The 20,442-nt window shown below is 40.6% G+C and overlaps 1 protein-coding gene and 1 long non-coding RNA gene across 3 annotated transcripts in view; one reads left to right on the forward strand and one right to left on the reverse strand.

The window, feature by feature from the left end:
* Positions 1-10,775: 10,775 nt before the first annotated feature.
* Positions 10,776-20,442, forward strand: part of GOLIM4 (golgi integral membrane protein 4) — a 32,108-nt gene continuing 22,441 nt past the window's right edge. For both annotated transcript variants that reach the window (XM_065674626.1, XM_065674627.1), the window contains exon 1: positions 10,776-11,565. In XM_065674626.1, the coding sequence (XP_065530698.1) occupies positions 11,379-11,565 (187 nt within the window). In that variant the 5' untranslated portion in view covers positions 10,776-11,378. The remainder of the gene's footprint in view (positions 11,566-20,442) is intronic.
* Positions 19,633-20,442, reverse strand: part of LOC136011976 (uncharacterized) — a 33,826-nt gene continuing 33,016 nt past the window's right edge. The window contains exon 3 of the long non-coding RNA XR_010611530.1: positions 19,633-19,733. This is a non-coding gene — a long non-coding RNA (uncharacterized LOC136011976). The remainder of the gene's footprint in view (positions 19,734-20,442) is intronic.

Raw genomic sequence — 20,442 nt, forward strand, 5'->3', positions numbered from 1 at the left:
TATCTGCCAGGCAGGAGTTTTCACAGAATCATAGAACGGTTTGGGTTGGAAGGGACCTTAAAGATCATCTACCCCCTGCCACAGGCAGGGACACCTTCCACTAGGCCAGGGTACTCAAAGCCCCATCCAACCTGGCCTTGAACACTGCCAGGGATGGGGAAGCCACAGCTCCTCTGGGCAACCTGTGCCAGTGCCTCACTGCTCTCACAGTGAAGAACTTGTTCCTAATATCTGTTATGCCAAACAGCAAGTTTAAACCAAACCCTGCTCTTCTGGAACAACTGCTTTCCCCAAAAGTGACATTATGAAGTGTTGTCCAGCCTCTGAGAACCTTGAAATTTTCTATTGTGGGTTCTATTACACACAAATGAGCTAACACAGGTTTTGAAGTAAGCTGTAAAAAGTACATTGCTAACAGTGTGAACCTGGAAAGTAAGGGTTTTAGCTTTTCCCTTCAAATAAGGAAAGGAACCTGTTTTGAAGCAAAATATCCTAGCTATCATAATTCCTACTCAAAAAAAAGTAAATTTATTTTTCCATTTTCAAAAATTTACTTTGTTTCAGAACAGGCCACGTGCCTTTGATATTTATAGAGAAATACTGGCATATTTGGATTAAGTGATGTGTTCAAAGAGGATGGGTAATCCTGACTGATCCTGAAGCTTTATGTCTTCAGAAAATCACATAAAACCTACTTCTTGAGCTAGTTTCAAAATTTGTACTGAAACACATGAACAGATCCTGAAAAGACATTGTATGGTGACCTGAGGGAAAAAAAAGACAGATTCAGAAAGTTTAGTAAGCTGACTTCAAAACCTAATATGCCTCCAGATATCACTGTGATAAGTGCAGGAAAAGGAAAAAAAAAAACCAAAACAAACCAGCCAGGGTTTTAGGATAAACAAATCAAAGTGGAGTGTGAGACTTACAATGTGATCTACTCTGTGGTCACTGTAATCTATTAACCAAACTTCATTTATGTGTCCCAAAACAGACAAGCCTCTTTCCTCAGAATACCCTGCAAAATTGAAAAAGCGAGAGTATGACTTCAAAAGCTCTTCAACACTGTAACAGTAGATCAAGTGCATTTTAATTAGAAAAAGATTCAGACTGCATAGTACAGGGCTGGCTCTGGACCTCAAGTGCTCCAACATGCAGTCTGGCTGTCATATTTCAGCTGGGGCCTCTTACTTTTACTGTGGAAATAAAAATGAAAAAATTCTCCACTGTAACATTGGTATGAGTCCAAATTGACAATAAAATTACTAGAGTTTCTTGGGATTTACTCTAACAGGAAGTTTTATCACTGCATATCAGCATTAGTCATGCATTAGGTTATAAGTCAAGTCAAAACAAAGTAATCACATATTAAATTTTGAAGTAAAAAAAAAGCAAAAGTGAAATCTTGAGTATACTATATTCAGTAATCTGATGGTGACTTTAAAAAAAACAGTATGTCACCCAGAAAACTGCAGGAATTCAAGTCTTTTATATGCATAACATGCATTATATCGTATGCTTCTCTTTTGAGAGATGAAGACTTTAGGTAAATATATACACACACTTGATTTGATTAGGAATTGCACTTTTAATCAAACATTCTTAAGGGTAGTAGGTCATGAATTATTTTATTAACTGTAACCTTCAGGCTTGGACGTTTCTGCTATCTGAAACTGGAGGAAAACATCAGCTTTCTTACTATTATGTTTATTCTGCATGCACTATATGAACTCAAAAGCCAAGTTGATTCGTTGCAGTAGCCATCGCCATTCTTTAAGGCACTTTACAGATAAGTTAATTCTAAGCAACCAGGAAGTTTTCCGGAGTCGCTGTAGAAAGCTCACCATAATAAAATGTTATTTTACCAGAATTTGGCAAATTCACTGTCCTCGTTGCTAGTATTTGAATGCTTAAATACCCAATAATGTATATTGATTTCCAGTTGTTTTGGTCATTTATCCTCTTGGAATAACACAACTCTACTCCAGATGTACTTTAATCTCCCTCACTGCTTCTGCCAAATTTCTGTTTTCTGTTTCCCATTTGCTTAGTGTTCGTATAATGAGCAACATCTCTGTGTCACTTCCTCCTTATATGTTCAGGCTTTTTCTTGAATCATGCAATGTGTAAGAAGAAAAGCCAAAAGGAGAATGCAAACTCTTTATGGTTCCTATTTTTAAATACAGGAACTTCTGTGGGGCTGTTTGAAAAGGAGATTCCTTTTGAAGAATAGATAATGAACAACATGCTAGAAATAACATGCATGTACAACCAGTCTTACAAAATCTCATGCCCCAGCCCTCTAGCAGGCCAGCATAAGTAAAATTCCAAAAACCCCACAAAACATCCAAAGAGAAACAACAGAGAATCAGGTCTGTTCAGAATTCACAAGTGTACGTGATGCTGTGGAGACTTGGGATATTTACCAAAACAATGGACTGGGGTTTTACCAGTGATATTTACCAATGACCTGGAGCACTGGGTTGCTGACATCTCTCTCCCCCTCTCTAAGGATTTGCCTGACTTATATCTCTGAGCCTGGAGACAACAGAGGCGAAGGAGTCCCAGGGGCAGCATAGAAAGTGAAAATTCAGTGTATTCCTATTTGTTCTTTCTAGGACTGCATGAATTACCACCTTCTTTCAAATCACAGGTCTCCCAAATTCATGAAGGACCATCAGTCTGCTGGCAGTCACATACTGTAGTTCTGAACTCCCACCTAGGGACAAGGTTATTGTACATTTAAAACAGAACAAGTGGAAAATAGCATGGATATGTTCATCGTATACTAAGATACTCTATGAAACAGTGAGAGAAATCTAGTGAAGACAAATGCTGCCTTTCGGTTCCTGATATAAATGTATTCCAGCTAAGAACTTCTGTATCATTAAATGGTGCCAGGGTACCAGGCAGCATGCTGGAGTATGATGATGACTGTCTAGCAATATGATTCCACTTCAGAGCGTAATCAGGAGCAAAACCACTGATGCTGTTTAATGCCCTAATCCTGTTCACATTCCTGTTTTGCTACCAGTTTTCTGTTACTTTTGCCTAAACAAACAGTTCCAACAGAATCTTATCTTTGAAAATCTTGTGGTTTATAGTTTACTTTGAAAAGTAATGGTAGTTTTTCCTGTGCTTCCAGTATTTATAATTTTCCATGTTGTTTGATGCTAGTTGATGCCACATTTCAGCCTTTTCCTGGTGACTCACTCTCCTCTACCCAGCCACCTATTTGCACGAAACTTTCAGGAATGTAATATCTGAGATTGCTGCCCTCTGATAAGTCTGCTTGAATCAGACAAGGAATTATAAGGTTTTAAAGAGAACAATACACAAACACAACACACTTGGCTGATTGCAGCATCATTTTCTAAGGAAACTAGATAAATAGTTACATAAAAAACATAATCAGACAAAAAGTGATGCACTGTGCTGGACTCCATGCCTCTCAGAATCTTTCTATCACTGTGGCCAGAACACAAAGTCTCTGATAACACAGATTAGTAGTTTTTACTCTCAAGGATCATTATTATGCAATAATTCCATACAAAGGGTTTAAATAGCAGCCATAGCACTTCTTTATTCACAGTGTAAATGTGCTGTGTAAATGCTTATAAAACTTTATGAGTGCCATTGCCTCAAAGCACTTACAATTCAGGTATGATTAATAAATCATGCATGTGCACACTGTCTCATGTCTCTCCCTAACCTTTCAGGGCAATACTTCAGTTGGTTTGCGTCACATCACAGCCAAAGAGTCCTCTATGTTCATTTAGAAGGGCTGGGGTTCTTTTTGTTAGCTAACTCCAAAAGACACAAGTCCCCTTGAAGCTGTATCAGAGATGTAATTAACTTTCTATTTTTTATTTCTTTTTTCACCCAAACAGGATCCACCATTAGTTGCCTTCATCTCACACACTCCCTGCCTTGCTTACTGATGCTGCTGAGCACCCATACCCTCATCAATGATGTCTTTATTTCACTGCCTGACCTCTGAAATTTCTTTAGGGCGTAAAAGCATCAGCCTGGTTCCACTCAACCTTCTGGAGAGCTCCCACTAGGTGGCACCAGCTATCTGACATTCCTCTGTCCACTCTAAATACGAATTTCCCTTGCTTGGCTCCAGGTCTTCCCTCCCTTTTTGCAGCATTTCCAAACACTGAGCTCATCGGTTTTAACAACTGCAAAAACAAACAGCTCCTGGGATTTTTTTTTTTTTTTTTTTTTGTCCTTTCAGTGCTGCACGGATCCAAGCCAAAAGACAAGCTTTTTCACAGAGAAAAATATCAATTTCCAATGTAATTTCTACAGCTAGTTCAAGCACCTTACTGGTATAACCATTAATTGCTTCTTTCAGAACCATCTTCATAGTCCTTAGTGGCTCTTTACTTTGTCATCCTCACATGTGCATGAATAATAAACCTACCTCTGCAAGAATACCTGTTATCCCAGGCAGACTGACAAGCTGGGCAAGCAGGTAAAGCTGCAAGGAAAACTGATGTGGCAGTGACTGAGAACTGCCAGTAGGCATTTCTCTTGTAGTAATCAAGAGGATGGAGAGAGTGTCCTATACAAAACTCTTTGAAGGGAACTCAGAAACTGAATCAGGTAAAATGAGGCTTGAAGGCAAACAAAAACCCCAAGTAATTCTCTCAGCAGAAATTACTGTCAATAGGCCTGAAGTAACTTGGGGTATCTCAGACATAAAATATACACAGGGCACAAAGATAAACAATTTAAAACACATTGAAGAGCTATACTTGTATCACTGAAATGGAGAAAGGGTTTGCAAACCTGGGGACCAGGATCATCACATCCGTTAAAGTGCCCACTCATGTGCATGGAGCCATCTGAACACCAGGACCATGTCAACCTTACAGCAGCTCACATGGTAAAGAATCCTACTCACAGTCTTCAAGGCACTTGAGCTCCTGATAAGACAAATACTTGTACAAAAGGTAAACACTAACAAAACCCACCCAACTGCCCCCCCAACCACCACCCCTCCACTCTCCCCCCTAGACACACGATGAAGTCCTAAAGACTAGGAAAAAAAATAATTGAGGAAACTGCAGAATATTCTGAAACACCACAAATGAGGAGGGCTTCCACTGAAATTAAGGACTTGTTTTCTTTAGCAAGAGCTCAGTTAGTTCCTAGGTAGCCTTTCAGAAACTGACGCCTAAACACTGCAAACAAGTACATACGTATTAAGTGCAACCACTCCTAACAAGTTCAACAGTGACACTTGAAACACAAAATGTTACAAATCTCTGAGGAGAAGAGCTTAATTTTTTTCTGACAGGTTTTTCTCAAATTCAGCTATTTTCTCCACCCCTCTGTACTGTTTTCTGTTCCCAAACAAAACTGTAAATTTCCTTGCTCTGGAACTAATTTTATTTTGTAATGTAACAGTAAAGCACCTCCAAGACTAACAATTAGGACAGAGAGTGATGCTTTGTGAGAGAAGCCTGCACACATTTTCCTGGTGTATAAGAGCAGTACAAAAGCTAGAAGTAAATAACCAAAATTAAAATAAAACTACAATTCAGGCATAACCCTGTAACTGACTGGAAAAATAGTTTCTATTCGGAGTCTGGAAGGCCATGATAATATCACTAACAGAGATGGCAGTCCCATGAAGATGAAAATGAATAAGAATCTGGCTGTTAAAAGTCCCAGTTTCATTTCAATCTCATTTAAATTTCTTTATCTACATTTCTTGAGATTTTATATATAAATTCCCCAGTGCTTGTTTTCTCTTCTCAAATTAACTCTACAAAGTAAACAGTTATTTCCAAACTCTGCCTAAAAACATCTATTTCAAATCCTTAAGAAATCAGATATCATAGATATAAACATCAATGAAATTTTCATTAGTTCATGTGGAACTACCTTATTATAGCAAAATGATAATGAAAACAATTTTGAAGATGGGATTTCTTTTTCCTGGAAGGCCAGGAAGTTCTACAGCTGTAGGATATCAGACCCTGGCTTTTATTTAGGTACTGGAAAAACAAAGACTGTGAAAAAACAGACAAGCCAATAAGACTGGAAAAAGCAGAGGATGGAGCAATTCAAAATTCATTGACTTATTTACTTCTCCATCTGCCATAGCTTCCAATCTGGACAGCCCAATGGGAAATGCACCAGGAAAATGTAATTACTATGGATTATTGTATGTATCAGAAAAAAACAATGTCTGTAGTCCATGTTCCCAAGCTTCAATATTTTCCTCTAACTTGTACAATACGGAATGAAACTATCATCTTTTGAAATAGTAAAATAGGGAAACCCACTTCCCTCACAAAATTTTTTAGCCAGGATGCAGGATTTCCCAATACTCTACTGAATGGAAAACCACCTGCCTCCTGTGTCCAAACTGTTCTTGTATTTGCATGTTGCTCCTTCAGGAGTTGGATTTTTCTCCTTGTCCCACCTCACTGCAGGCACAGCCCCGTGTCTTTTTATGTGTAGTTACTCATACTACAAAACACATCTTTCTACAAAGGGCAGGCTGTGTTCGCATTACTGTTGTATGCATTTCACTTAGTGGTTCAGATTGATCTATAGCATAAAGCAAAATGCACACGGATTCCTGTCTCAGAGCACTTCTGTTCAATGTAAATAATATGTTGTTAGGTAAGTGCTGAAAGGCTTAAATATCCAGCCCCTTAATCGTAAGAGCATTCATATTATTGTTAGCACTCAAAACATTATTATTTTTCTTTGTTGTAAAATGCCAACCCTCAGGAACACAGGGGTTTCCAATCGCAAGTTTTTTCAAGGTAGATCATCTGACCTTTTTTTAAAGTCCATTCATAATTAAACATAGTATTTAAATTATTTTGGATCCTAATATGTCAGTGTTTACTATCAGTTTTTATGGCAGCTGTCAAGTTAAGAACAATGAAGCATGTAACGGTATAATGACATTTTTCTGGAGATTGCAACAAAAGGTTGATCAAATTCCAGTGTTTCATAGAAGTTGTTCTGCCTTGACAGGCAACTAATAACTCCAACACAGGACACACTGGAGTACTGCCCCTTGAAGTTCGTTTGTGGTGGCTGTATGACAATGACACAATGTATGGCAACTCCAGGTGAGCCCTGTATGTGTCACATGAAAGGCGACAGTGCAGATCTGTGGCATACATAGCTCATTACTTCCTAGTCCTATTAAAACAACTGTACATTTTAATGCATCTGCTTACCTGCATTAATTATTTAAAAAGGATAATGTTTTGGAGCCAGTAAAATGACAAGACTGTTTAAGTCAGGAAGCACCAGAAACAAGATGTTCAAAGTCAGAGGATGGCCTCCTTATTCATCTCCACTAGTAACGACATTTTCTTACCTCATCATGGAATGCTGTTTAAATTATTATATGTGCATACACAGAATTTTCTTACCAGTGTTTTACCCCCATTCCTACCATGAATGCCGAGTGATTTAGAAAAATGTATCAATGAGGTAGAAGTCAGTCATCATCTACTGATTTACAGCCAGAACTGGGGCACCAGAAAACAAATGTCAAAGCTGTGTTGAGTGTCCAGTTTGGGATACCTTATGTTAGGGTTTTATTTTCAGAATATTAAGTAGCACAGCATTTTCACTATTAAAACACAGCTCTCCTTGTCCTGAACACAAATTAGGACATCAGCAGAGTTCAACTGATTACTGAAGCTGGACACTCAGACACACACAGCTGATAGGTCAGCTATAAAAAGCCTGACTTCCCCTAATGTCAAAAGCTATGACCTCAGGCAAGATACAATTCAATTTTCCCAGGAGCACTCATCTCTTGAAGTCCAACGTTCTTATTCCTTCAGTTCCCGACCACTAATAAAAGACACCAAATGTGAAAACAATCTTTGTACCCATTAGTAAGCTTTAGTCACTGGACAAAAAGATCCTCCTTGCCTAATCATCTGCAGTTGGAATATACTTTGTAGCTGGAGAGATAATAACATATGCCTTGCCAGTACATGCCTTAACTTCTGGAAACCAAATAAATGGGCTGTAACATGTATGGGACAACCTTCACTGTACATTTCCATCATCACTGTGGATCTCTGATTCACTGATTGGTAGGTTTAAAAAAAATATGAAAGACCTGATGCCTGATCTATTTAACTGCTGTATTCATTGGATCATTCCAGAAAAACTCAAAGATGTTCAATAGTCATTTTCATTAGAAACTGGTATCCCTAGGTGCAAATAATCATAGCATATTAAAACCGACAGCGAAGAAGTGAAAGAAAGTGCAAGAGAATTATATTAAGAGGAGGAATGCAAAGGGAGTGAAAACCCAAGTAGTTCTGTGATGTCCAAACCGAGGACTGGCTTCCCACATCTTGTGGTTAGAGGTCAAGGTTCCAAAGAAACGGGCCACTTCTAACATCTCTCCCTGAACAGGTTCTCTGTTACCAAGTTGAGTCTGATCATGTTTACTTCTGTTAGGAAACTTACGGGGGTTTACTTTATATATTGCTCCTCTAATTCTCAAAACTTAAAGGAACTTTGTTTTGCTCAACATTTTTACAACCCAGTTAAATTTGTCTGGAATTGGCAAATGTGCTGGCCAACTGCTTGCATTTATAAGGCACAAACTGACAAGACAGTTCGACTGCACATGCCTCATTTGCTTAGGAAATTAAGCTACATAGGTGTGTAGAAATGCCTGCCCATGAACTCCCTGTTGCAGCCTCCAAGAATTCCTCCCATGGTACAACATAGCTCAGAAAGCGTTCATCTCCCCATCTTTTCTGATTATATCAGTAACTTACTCAGTGATTAGTAACATTCCTAACCTAGCAACTAATTTAATGCTTTTTTAACATATTATGGTCTCTTTTAGATCCAAACCTTTCTATTTTGGGAATTCCAATTCAAATTTGCCTAATAGCTTCATATAATAGTCCCTTGCTCCCAATAAATTCCTCATTTTAACTCTAATTGCTTTGCTCATGAAGAATCACAATTTAAATGAGCTGAAGAGGAGATATATCACTAGCTATTAGTGAATATAAGTAATATTTGATTAAGCAAAAGCAGATACTAATTTGCTTTTTTCTCAGCATTTGTTAATGATATGGCCAATTTCTATGAGCAGATACAGTATATTTACAACATAATCGATTTAATGTGTTTGGAATAGGCATTAAATAACGATGCCAATTCATTGTCCTCGTAAATTTATGATGTCTGTTCATCATAATGATAACCCAAAGTGAATACCATAATCCAATGAAGTTCCTGGTTAGGCAATTGTTCTCCAGTGCAAAGTGAACAAAAAGTAAAGGCGTAGACTGGTTTTTATGACAGGTAATGGAAGCAACAGGTGGCAACACAAGAAATTAAATAATATGAGTACCTGCAATACTGAAGTATAAATCTCAAGTGATTTCAAAGTCTCAGTCTAGAAATAAAGGATTGTCTTATTCTGGTAAACTGAGCTCAGTCTGAGGAGCCTGGTAATGCAAAAATGAGTTTCTGAAGGAGTCTCGAGAAGAAAGAAAACTGGAGTCTCCTCCAGTAGTGAAGTCCCACTAGGTTCCTTAGGATCTATTTTGAGAAAGAAATGGGTACTATAAACATGCATGAATATGAGTCAATTTGAAACACTCATGGTTTTGAACAAAAGTTTTTAAATGCAACTTCGAGAACTTCAGGAAGCTTCTTAAAGGCAAAGCTTCCTAAAAGCACTTACAATTACTGCCTGGGTGCCTAACTCTTAATTTTGAATCCTTAGTTCCTCAAATGGAGAGCAAGGCATTCCGTTAAATTTGAAATACATTTAGATTGGAGTCATACCAGCTTATGGTACAGGCTGCTATTAATTACTGGTATATGTTAAATATTTGAATAACAAATTTTTAAGCCTCTTTGATGTAGTTTTTCTTTTAAGCACGGAATAATGTCTGTGAAAAACACAGATCAATGAGTTAAGATACATTTAGCAAAAATAATTTGGGGGTATGTCTTTGATTTTTTTAATTATTGCTTCTAGTTTAGCTGCAGTCTTGGGTGGGTGTTTTGTTGTGTTTGGGGTTTTTTTTCTGCAATAAGATATACTCGTAGGGAGAACTCTAGTTCTGCTAAATCTGCAAGCATACTTTAAGACCTGTCTCACCTTTAATGCACAACAGCAGCATTGAGGAGCACAGCATTATCACAGACATAACCCTGGGCCTGAATTAAGCTCCACCAAAGGTCTGAGCTCAGCTCTCGAAGAAGGAAAAGCCAAAGAGCAGCGAAGGCTGCCATACGCAGTACCTCTCGGGTGCAGCCGGCACCCCGAAACAAAGTACAGCAAACGACCTATGGTAAAAATACATTAATCTGCAGAAGAGTGTAAATAAATCAGGCCCTCGGTTATAAAAGCAGGTGCTTTGACACTTCGCCTTCTCAGTTCAAGGATCCCCAGGCGCTAGGCACCCCGCAGGCCCCGCTGCACCGTGGGGGCAAGGACCCCCTGGCTGCCTCAGGCTTCGGCAGCCCCTGCCCAGCCGCGCCGCACCGGCCGCGCTCCTCGTCCCACCCGGTGTCACACGCCTCTACTCTGACCCCCCGCCTGCTCATACCAGCCCCGCACCCCGACACCCCGGGTACGGCCGGCCTGGACCGAGAGTGTGGAGAGGGGCGGGCGGAGGGAAGCGAAGCGCCCGGCGGGCCGGACGGACGCGGCGGGCACCCAATGCGCTCAGACGCTGCCGCCCCGAAGGGAGGAGAGAGACCCGCAGTTGGGCCCAATGAGGCCGCGCCCGGAGCGGGACTTCCTTCGGGGATCCCGCGGCGGGGAGGTGAGGCGGAGCGGAGGTGACACGTAAGTGAGGGGCCAGAGAAGTTGCCTTTGTTCTTTTCAGGTAGCGGCAGCGGCAGCGGCAGCACCAGCACCGGCCGGGCGAGTCCCCTCGGCGGGGCTAGGCTGAAGCCACCGCCTGAGGAGTGCAGAGAGCTGCCGCCACCGCAGCTCCCACCTCGCCGGCAGCAGTAGCCAGTGCCGCCTCCCGCCCCGCCGCGGTAACCCAGGGGCCGGGACAGTTGGCCGGGGCCGCCCCCTCCCGCCGCCGGAGGGCCGGGCAGCCTTGCGGCCGCAGCATGCAGCTGGGGCGCCCGCCCCGTGCTGCGCAAAGTCCCGCAGGCTCAGCTCCGAGGCGCAGGGCCCGCACGCAGCGGGAAGCCGCACGGGGAGTCGCGGCCGCGGCGGCGCCGCCCAGGGACTGAGGCTCTCGGCCGGCCCCTCCTCCCTTCAGTCCCTCCTTCCCGGCGCGGGCCCGGGGCCTCCGATGTCTCCGCCTCGTCGTCGGCCGCTTCCTGCAGCCTGTTGCTAAGCCGTGAGGGGCGGGGACCCTCGGGACCCCTCCGGGGACATGGGCAACGGGATGTGCTCCCGGAAACAGAAGCGGATTTTCCAGACCCTCCTGCTCTTGACTGTGGTGTTCGGTTTCCTCTACGGGGCGATGCTCTACTACGAGCTGCAGGGCCAGCTGAGGAAGGCTGAGGCCACGGCGCTCAAGTACCAGCAGCATCAAGAGTCCCTCTCAGCTCAGTTACAAGGTACTTACCTCGGCAGAAGCCTCTGCCTCCCTTTCCTAAGGCTTGTGGAATGCCCTCCTCCGGGGAGGTCTGGGCTCCAACTCTCTTACAACAAAGTTTTGCTGCTTAGGAGCTTCTTCTCCCCTTACAGACTGCGGGGTTTTGATACCTAACCGTGGGTAGGATCCTACCCCTGCTGAAGGGGGAGTTTCTGTTAGGGACTCTTGGAGGCCTCTCATTCTCCCTCACTCCCACACATTTGCTTATTTCAAAAGGACTTCACATCAGTTTGCAATCCCTGGTACAAAGGGAAAAGGCAGGCATACACTCATCTAACTGTAGTGACCACATCCAGTTATGGGACTTTCTGCATGCTTCATGTTATTTTGTCAGTATTAATTTTATACTGCTGAGACATTAAGCAGCAAAAACCTCAAACAGCTCCAGGAGGGAGGAGAGAGATATTCTAATAAAGCCTTTTTTATAAAGGATATTTTGAAAATAAAGTGCAAATAAGTTATTTCGATATGGCTGTTCTTTTGCTTTGGAACTTTGAATTTCTTGGCTTAAAGCTGCCCCATAAATACAAATTCTTGTGTATCTTACTTTTAGGATGCACCATATCTGGTGCATCATGTGGGTGTCCTGTACTTGAAACTGAAGAGATGCTGATGTTCTGTAACCCATGCTGGTGTATCAAGCCTATTGAGCAGAAACTTATCTATGCCTGGTATGGTAGCAGTAAACCTTGTTTAAAAAAAATAATTACTAGCAATTAAGTCACAGAGAACAAGGAAAAATATAATGTATCAATAAAATTGGTTCTTTAAATTATGGCAGTTGTTAATGTACCTAAAAGAGGGTGAGGCTGAGAGCCCAGAGACATACTAAATGCAGCAGCAAGCATTAAGTGTGTGATTTCCCACTAAAGTAAATGGAACCTCTGTGCCTGAAGACCTCGGACGATTTGGCCCTAGTGAGCTAGAAATAAACTTTTTTTCTCTGTCTTTCCTTGAACATTTAATGACATCTTTCCAGGATGGCCTGCTTTGTATGATCACTTGGATTTTTGCAGTAGGAGCTTATTAGTGAGGAGAACATGAATTCAGAACCTGTGCCTACGTCCAACTCACCTGGAGATACACAAGCACCATGCTAACTAGTGATATACACTACCAAACCCCATTTCTTAGCCTTTCATAGTTAACTCTTTGATATGGAACAACAGGAAGGAGTTTTCTTTAAACAGACTTTGAAACAACATGAAATGCTGACACAAAATTGTGTGACTGCAGGTGCAGTATCTGACTGCACTTTGAACTTTTGATTTTAAATGGCCAGGTTTTTAAAGCAGAAAAGTTTCTGTTGCCAAACAAAACTAACAAAAAACCCAAATCCAACCTCTGAGAATATCTAGTCTACATCTCTTTGCTGTCCTTAACATGACCTTATTCCTTGAGCTTATTTTTTTATGAGAACAAGAAGTACTATGACGGCTAACAGTGCAGCTTATCTTTTCCATGCACCATAATAGTTTCTCTATAGGTACTGGTCTCAAGGTAACTTCAGGGCTTGAAGTATGAAGGGGGCCACTGAAGTCTTTTGGACAGGAACCAGCTAAAGGGCAGGGTCTTTGACATGGTGTTGCCAGGTGGAATGAGGGGGCTGTAGCAACGGCGATTGATTTTTTAGTGTTTACAGCTCTCTTCCGGGTGATTAATTAAGACTTTGAATTTCATTACAAGCTGAGGAGAGAACTGAACTTTGGACATGAACTTCCTGAACAGCCATTTCATCAGTAGGCTTTTGTTTTAAATTAAAAGGGGAGAGTGTGAGGCGGGGCTTTTTCAAGTTGTCCTTTTGAGAATCCTGACACTGTTTTGTGCCAGGCTGGCTGGATTTAAATGCTTGGAGGGCAGTGAAATATCACCTGTTACCTGAATTTTTCCTAGGTTTTGTTGTGACTGCTGGTGCTTGTAAAGACAGTTGCTTTCCTGATTTTAGACAGAGGAACACTGTTAGGGCTTCTGGGTGAAACTTGAGTCAGTCTCTGGGATCATATGCAACTCTTAAGTTTATGTATAAAGTCACAGTTTTGGATCTCAATTCCTTTGGTCTGCCCAAAATCTTCAGGATGAACCTCAGAGTCTTTTCTACTGAAAAAGAAGTAGAAAGCATCTTTTCTACTGTTTTTCTATCTCTGCACAGTTTTTTAGGTTTTTCATCCTTGTTAGTAATAACCTTTTGGTACATTTGCTGAATGAACAGAGCTTTCTGGTTTTGCTTGAAAAGCCAGTCGTCTTATAATTTTATCTGTTACTTTGCTTCATTTTGCTCGAATGAAGCTGGCTAAATTTTGTGTATATGTGGGAAAATAGCCCTCTTCTACTGAGGCAAAATGTACAGATCAATTAAAAATGGTGCAGGAAAAGGTCTCAAAACCATTTAACTCATGCACCTGATCTGAATACAGCTGCGTGTTGCTCCCTTTTGTAGGGACTTCTGCTTTTTTATGTTGTTTGCATACTACTCAGCTGAGAAGTACTTGTGCCTCCTGTAGTAAGACCAGTGTGCGATTGGAAGGATGGCAGACTTGGGGAATGTGGTGAGAATATCTGGTGTGGAGGGGCTGAGATCTTAAGCTTGCCCCCTTTGGACAGTTCACATCATAGAAGATTTGGTGTTTGAAAGCTAAACTTCTCAGAAAAAAAGAAATGTCAAACTTTGGCATTTTTATCTCTTTAATAAAGTTCTCTTGGACATGGAGAAAGTAGGGCTGCTTTCGTAACCCACAAAGGGAATACCAGAGGCAAAATTCAGAGATGACACAAAATGTCTTGTCTGCAAAGAAAATTTAAAGTCATTGTTATCTGTAAGGTCTTTCATAGAGAAGCTGATCTTTCTAGTAAGCTGATTATTTTAAAATCTAATTCTTCTAAGCATTGTATCTCCAAAACGTGAACATAATCTTCTTTATAATATCTTAAAATTATAAAAATAAAACTTGACAGTCTTTGTCTCCTACAAGGATGTGTCAAACTAATCTTAATCTATTGGCTGTATAGGAACGGACTTCAGTTGCTATAACAAACATATTGACTGCTGTAGAAGAACCTGATCTTATCTTTGACTGCTTCAAGATTGAATGTATCTACAAGTGTCTCTTTAGCACTTACAGCTTCTGCCTTCTCACTGTCTGGGTATTAGATAACCTCTTGTGTACTATTTTAATCTGTTTAATCTGTTCCTTAAATCCTTAATCCTAATAAGAGCCTACATTTAGTGCCTTTTACTACCTTATTATTCCTGCTCTTTCACTTAAGAGTCTTAATGTATCTGATGGCTTCAAGCATTATCTGTGCAGTCTGACACCGTACTGTAAGCTTGGGAGCCAATGCAGCAGTGACTCTGAAGTTGAGAGTTCAGAGTTTGCCCTCCTGTAGACAAGGTGTGGATTTCCTCAAAGCTTCCTGATCCAGCAATAGAAAGCACCAGCAAACACTGACTTCCTCTTATGCCTGTTGTGCCATTTGTCCTATGTTTAATAGTTCTTGCTGGTTCAAATACAAAATTATTCATTATCTCATAGAATCACAGAATGGTTTGTGTTGGAAGGGACCTTAAAGCTCATCTATTTCCAACGCGCCTGCCATGGGCAGGGACACCTTCCACTAGACCAGGTTGCTCAAAGCCCTGTCTAACCTGGCCTTGAACACTGTCAGGGCTGGGACAACCACAACTTCTCTGGGGAACCTGTGCCAGTGTCTCACCACCCTCACAGTGAAGAACTTCTTCCTCATCTAACCTAAATCTACTCTCCTTCAGTTTAAAGTCATTCCCCCTTGTCCCTACATACTGTTGTAAAAAGCCACTCTCCACCTTTCTTGTAGCTCCCTTTAGGTACTGGAGGTTTGCTATATGTGGATGTACTTTACCATCGCAGCCCTCTTTTATAGTAATTTATTTAAACTTGTATCTTGGCAAAACTAGGAAGAACTTCACAGTACTTTTTGATGGCTTATTTTTCACCTGAGTCAGACAAGTAAAGTTGCATCTCGGCAGCTCCTCTATGGTTTGTTCTCCATAATAACAGCAGCCTGAATTCCTGTCATTCCTGTTAGCTTCAGATTGCACGTAACACTACAGTGCTTGTTTTGATTGTTTTGTTGCTATCTGAGATATGAAAAATCTGTGGTAGCACTGTAATAGTGGAGGTTAGTTCTCTGTGTACAGTTTGCACACAGGTGTATTTCATATCAAGTACCATACTGCATGAAGTGGCAATTGCAGCTTCTCTAATTCTGCTGCCTGGCTTCCTGAAGTCATAGAATCATGAATGGTTTGGGTTGGAAGGGACCTTGAGTATCATTAAAAGATCCTTTAAGAGAGTGGATAAGGCACTGGCAAAGGTTGCCCAGAGAAGCTGTGGCTGCCCCATCCCTGGAAGTGTTCAAGGCCGGGTTGGATGGGGCTTTGAGCAACCTGATCTAGTGGAAAGTGTTCCTACCCATGTCAGGGGGCTTGGAACTGGATTATCTTAAAGTCCCTTCCAACCCAATAAATGCTGTAATTTTTATGATCATCTACTTTCAACCCCCTGCCATAAGGAGGAAAACCCCCTGGTACACTTTGGTTTATAGTAACCTCATCGAAGAATCTGTCTTTTGTACTTCCATTCACATTAACCACTGGGTATTTAATGTTCTGAATACTTAAAGCATGTTACACGTTTGAAATTATTTGGACAAAATTTAGTAAGATCTATGTGCTGTAAAAGCATATTCATATATGCATTTGCATGTACATATATGTATGTATAAATGTGTATCTAGATAGATACATGTCTGGTTTGCAGCTCAACCTGACGATTTCATGTTATCTGGAATCATCAAGATTTCTTCATAATCCAAGTACAGAAAAGGTGCTAGAGCTTTATTCAGTTAACTTGGGGAGTTGGTTTGTCACTTCCAAGTCCATAGTGAGTAAGAAGCCCAACAGCAGAATTTCATGACTATTAAAGTGAGCAAATGCTCATATTTACTTGTTGTTTTTTTTTATACCTGTAATCCGTGTCCGAATTCTGTTAAATTGCTTTCTGTGTGGACATAATTTTTCTAGGATAAATTTCTACCAGTGCTCTAGTGTTGCATCCACATCCAACTTCGAGTCTGGGCTGAAGATCACAGAGCATATGGTCTAAAGGAATATTAAGCAGCATGAGGTAATGGGGTGGTTTTGTTCCCTGGGTTTTGTTGTTCCCACTCTCCAGTTTAACAGAATAATATCCTGAATATTAGTATAGGGCCAAATATCCTGAAACTGTTTGTTTCTGATGATGATTTAAATCTCTTAAAGCTTGTCAGTGATTGATGTGTCTGGGTTTATGAACCCTTCAGAGCTGAGAGAAGAGGAGGAAGGCAAGATGGGTGGATGCTTTGGTGGGTTTGCCTTTTGGCTTCTTTGACAGTCCTCTTCTGTTACACATTCCTAGCCGGCAGAGCTTTGACAGAAGCTTCTGCATCACCTAAAACATCATGAAGGAAGACCAGGAGAGAAGCAGAGGATGAAACAGCCACAGCCATGATCTGACAATTGTAGCTGCAAACTGAGCCAGAAATCCTGTAGGTAACAGCATAGTTTAAGTGATACCTGGCTGGGCTAGGCACATGATGTGGGGAGAGTCTCAGGGTGATTATAACTTTGCAGTTGTACTGACAAAACTTCAAGGTTAATACCTGAAGAGTTAGGCACTCCTGGAGTAGTTAAGATTGTTGTGTTCCTGGTAAAACCAAAGCCTAAATAACAGAGTTGAATGACTTCTTTATACATCCTACATGAGTAAAACTGATTGAATTCTTAAGTTTTAAATACGATGTTCCAAACACATTGTCTCATTGGGCTGGATATAGGCTTGTCAGCCTGTGTATCTGGGTGGGGCACACCAAGGCTTCCACACACTGAGATTTGAGTACATATTATAGCATCTTAGGATATTCCCAGCAATCTGTGGCTAATACTCATTTTGGAATAGGATCCTTGCATAGAAAAAGTAATTAAATCTGTCTGGCTGAAAGTCAGGTGCTGATTTTGAGGCTTAATGAAAGCTAAATAATTCAGGTTACCCCCCCCCCCCCAAAAAAAAAAAAAAAAAGAAATATACAGAAAAACTAATTAAGGCAGAATATTTGTTGGGTGATTTTTCTTGGAATTTTTAGGATTCAGGGGCGTGAGTTTCTACTTAGAGCCTAAGGTAAATGCTTAAGGAATTCAGCCTGTTTGGATGCTGTTCCTTGTTTAAAGAAGGGTCTTCAAAGCTAGATGCAGTTCTGATGTTTTTCTGGTATCTAGCATCAACCAACTTCCTGAGATTTTGTACTATGTATCATTTATTAAGAAATCTGCAATTACCTCACCTTTTCCTCTACATTTTTTTTTTTCTCTCCCCTGAGGTATCTGAAATTATCCTAGTATCTTATTTTCCTGAGGTGACTCAGATCCCTGAGTTTGGCAGTCATTTCCAGGGCTTAATTACAGAGATGTTGGAAGAAGTGTGGCCTGCAGGGCACAGTGAGCAGTTTCTTCCTGTCCATGACACTGTGCTAAAGAATGCCTTTTTCAGCGTTTCAGTTAACCTGTCATACTCAGATGCATACTCTGAGGTTTGAGTGACCTTCTGTTACCAAAAAAAAAAAACCCAAAAGTAAATCATGAGCCACTAACTCAGACTATTGATTTCTGTATGCAGTTTCTTAAAACATACAAGTGGAGCGGACTCCAAGTCCCCTGTGTTAGAGCTCTTGGGTAGAGAACTAATTTAAGGAAGCGGTTTAAGAGTTTTGTAAGGTGACAACCACGCTATTACATCAGTTTTTGCCATATTCCATTATGATAAAAGTACAAATTATGTTTCAGTTAGGAGAGGCTGTTAAAACAACACGTGTATATGTATTATTACATTGTTTTTCAATGTTGGCTTTTCAGTAGTTTCTGAATATATATATTTTTATAAATATCCTAACATCATGTAGACAGAAACACTTGGCTTCTGCATAAAATTGAAAAAAGTCTAAAAAAATTTTTGAGAGAAAGAACAGGCCCTTTTTTCCTGGCGCTGAGAGTTGAGCAGACCCAGACATTCAGAAATCATGTGAGAAGGAAACTGTTGTCTCTGCAACTCTTTTGAATGCCTGTGTGTTTTCTTCAAAATGATCTGGTGCGTCAAGACAAAAATGGCAGAATAATGGAGAGAAGAAAATAAGAAGAAGAGGGAAAGGAATTTGTTTAGAAGTAAATCTGCTAGCCTTATGAATTTAAGTCTAAAATCGCTACACAGGTTTTGTTTGAGCTGTTTGCATTTATCATCACTTCATAAATGAAATCCTTAGCATATATAGGTGTATAGAAAACAGCATATGCAAGGTGAGATGCTAACCTGACCCAGCATTTTCTAACCACTGGTGGCACCAAAGGTTGGCAGAAATCTTTTGTGGAGTGCACTCGAAATCTTTTCTGGGATGGAAGACAGGATCTCTTTCCTAGTAAAAGGGATTAAAATAGGGATTAAAAATTTAATCGCATTTAATACCCCATGTCAAACTTTTATTTTTAGCAGAAGCTATTACAGTTACTGCTTCAATATGATAAATACCTCTCTATATCCCAACATATCTTGCAATTTGTTTTTAAATCTGTTGTTTCCTAGAGGGATTATTGACTTTGAAGAAAGGGAGTACATGAGGCATGGTAGAGTAAAGGGATTCTATTAAATTTAGATGTTTACTCCAGTTTAGGAATTCATTTTCCTGTCATCCTTATAATTGAATAGAGGCCACAACCATGTCTTAGAAATACAAGCATGTGTTTCTTGGGCAAACTGCATTAGTGTGCCAAATTCCGCAGCATTCCTGTGTTTCCAGGACTGCACTGAAAGCAGCACTTTATGCAACACTTCACATTTTGCTTCAGATTTTCTCTTTTCTTTTTGAGGATGCAAAACTGAAGGCTTGATAAGTATGAATTTTCTTCTATGCTTATCAGAACTCTGCAGGCATTTCGGAGCTTTCTGAAGTCCTCTTATGGTTAGTTCTGATACCTTGTCTAATCTGTTACCCAGCTCTGCAGTTTCAGTGTGGGGAAAACCCCTGGACAGAAGGCATGTTTCATCGGAAGCACCGGTGCTAATTCCTGTCCTGGGCAAGACACCAGAGACAACATTAGAGTTTGTAGAGCCAAAAGCAGGAGTCTCACAGCTTTAGTTAAGGAATCAGCTATGAACATTAGTGGATTCCAAACAGTGTCATGTCAACTACCAGGATACAGACAATTCCCAAATTATTCTTTGGTTTGGTTTATTTGGGGTTTTTTTGTTTGTTTGTTTGTTTTTTGTTGTTGTTTTGTTTTTTTTGTGGGTTTTTTTTGTTTGTTTTGTGTGTGTGTGTGTTTTGTATTTTTCCAGATGTATTCCAACAATAAAGAAATCTTTTCCAAGGTTGAAAATGTCATATAAAAATGCATGTAGTCTGTTCTCTGTTATCTTTGGACAGATCTTATTTGGTTTATGGCTAAACTTTGACCTAAGTGCAAGCAGTTGATGATTTTCCACCTACAGCTCTGTGTAGAGCTGGTTTAGTAGCAGTAGTGCCTCTTGTTCTTGTAGAACCACTCCGCACTGGGAGTCTGGTGACTCTGGTTTAGCTAGGTGCCTGCATTCAAGCTAGTAAGACCAAAATCTCCATAATTTGCTCAAGTCCCATTCTCCAGTTCTAGTTTCTTATTGGAGTATTGACTAAGTTGGAGGAACAGGTGTATTTTAAGTGGTAAGTTATTTTTTGTGCTGGGTATTTGAAAGCAGAGGTTACACTTTCTCCTTATGCAGTTGAAGTCAGTGATCTATGACAG

This window comes from Lathamus discolor, chromosome 3, assembly GCF_037157495.1.
Source record: "Lathamus discolor isolate bLatDis1 chromosome 3, bLatDis1.hap1, whole genome shotgun sequence".
Lineage (NCBI taxonomy): Eukaryota > Metazoa > Chordata > Aves > Psittaciformes > Psittacidae > Lathamus > Lathamus discolor.